Genomic DNA, 1,803 nt, shown 5'->3' on the forward strand with positions numbered 1-1,803 from the left:
TTTTAAAAAATCAGAGTCAAAGGGTATGCATAACCACTGATACTTGGACCAGTATTCAAAGGGTCAATTATATGTGTGTAACCTGTCATTGGATTGACAATGAGTGGAAGCTACATAGAATTTTATCCCTTGTTCCTGTTTGTGGTCACAAAGGTGATTATATTAGCAAAACTTTAGAAAATTGTTTGCTTGCTTGGGGTTTAAAGAATATTTTCACTGTGACTATGGATAATGCTGGAAATAACAATACTGCCATTGCTGCATTTAAGAAAAAAATGGTTTCATAGGGCACTGATATTTCTAAGTGTCAGTATTTGCATATGAGGTGTATTGCTCATGTAATTAATTTGGTAGTTTCTGATGGATTGAAAGAAATGAATTCTTCTGTAAAAAAGATTAGGGACTGCATAAGATATATAAGAAACAGTCCATCTAGGCTTAAACAATTTAAAGATCTTGCTTTAGAGGCCAAACTTGGAACCAAAAAATCTATTTGTCTTGATGTTGCTACCAAATGGAATTCCACCTATCTTATGCTGGATACTGCCTGTTTATTCAAATCTGTGTTTTATTCTTATGAGGAAGTAAATGAGAATTTTAGGAATGATATGGTAGATAACATTCCTAACATTCTTGATTGGCAAACTGCAAAGAAGTTTGCCACTTGCTTATCTTATTTTTATATCACTACTCTGCGGATATCTGGATGCTTATATGTTACCTCTAACATGCATTATTTGGAGATTTGTGATCTGTCTATAATGTTGGATGAAATGATTGCTAGTGAGGATGTGGAGATTAAACAGATGGGTAAGAAAATGAGAGAAAAATTTAACAAGTACTGGAGTGATCCTTTAAAAATGAACAAATTAATTTTCTTCTCTCATATTTTTGATCCTACTTCTAAACTCAATGATCTTTTATTTTCTCTATGCAATCTGTTTGGTAAGGAGCATGGTTCTGTGTTGTTTGATAGTGTTAAGTTTGAGCTGAATATGTTGTTTGATGAGTACCAAAGTGCATATCTGAGTGGGTTATCTGGAAGTGGAAGTTTTCAGTTCAGCTCCAGTCAACCTGAGGGGCTTGTTTCTAATCATGTGTCAATCCTATCTGTGCCTCCTGCTGCTAAGAGGCATACATCATTGATGAAAGCCAAATTTGCTGAGCACAATAAAGAGCAAGCAGAAACTGGGCCAAAGAAATCTGAGCTGGAAACATATTTGAGCGAGGCATGTGTTGAGAATGATGATGCCTTTGATATATTAAAATGGTGGAAGCTCAATTGTGCAAGATTTTCAATCCTTTCAAGGATGGCTCGTGATATCCTTGCAGCCCCAATTTCTACAATTGCTTCTGAATCTGCCTTCAGTACCTCAGGCAGAGTGCTTGATTGTTTCAGGAGTTCTTTAACTCCAAAAATTGTGGAAGCTTTGGTGTGCACTCAGGATTGGCTCAGAGCAGAAACCGGCCCTCTTGTGGTTGAGGAATGCCTTGATGAGCTAGAACCTTTTGAGCAAGGTTATGCCTTTTACTCTGTTCTCTAATTTTTGATATTTTCAGTTTTTTAGTTTGTGTTTGTGTGGTTGCTAATCTATATCTATTTTTTGATCCAGACTTGCCAAATTGAGGGAGTCTCTTGGACTCTTTATGAGTTCCATTTTGGTTTTGATGGTGGAAGCAAATGACAATTTATGCCTGTGCTGTTTTGTCCCTTCTGAAGTATCTTTGTCCCTTCTGAAGTTTCTGTCCCTTCTGAAGTATCATTTTGAGAGGCTACTGGCAACTGAAAAGGGTGGAAACTAA

At 36.6% G+C, this 1,803-nt stretch overlaps 1 protein-coding gene across 1 annotated transcript; it reads left to right on the plus strand.

The window, feature by feature from the left end:
* Positions 1-320: 320 nt before the first annotated feature.
* On the plus strand, positions 321-1,803 carry LOC126661268 (zinc finger BED domain-containing protein RICESLEEPER 2-like). The gene is made up of 2 exons (XM_056104124.1): positions 321-1,513; positions 1,614-1,803. Exons 1-2 carry the CDS (start codon positions 321-323, stop codon positions 1,801-1,803), a joined length of 1,383 nt encoding a protein of 460 aa, XP_055960099.1.

This window comes from Mercurialis annua, linkage group LG8 (genome assembly GCF_937616625.2).
Source record: "Mercurialis annua linkage group LG8, ddMerAnnu1.2, whole genome shotgun sequence".
In the NCBI taxonomy this organism is placed as follows: domain Eukaryota; kingdom Viridiplantae; phylum Streptophyta; class Magnoliopsida; order Malpighiales; family Euphorbiaceae; genus Mercurialis; species Mercurialis annua.

Bases quoted from the DNA above. Each gene is read 5' to 3' on its own strand.
- LOC126661268 (XM_056104124.1), top strand. From the start codon at position 321: ATGAGGTGTATTGCTCATGTAATTAATTTGGTAGTTTCTGATGGATTG. The intron at 1,514-1,613 runs GCAAGGTTATGC...TTTTTGATCCAG, and splicing joins GATGAGCTAGAACCTTTTGA to ACTTGCCAAATTGAGGGAGT.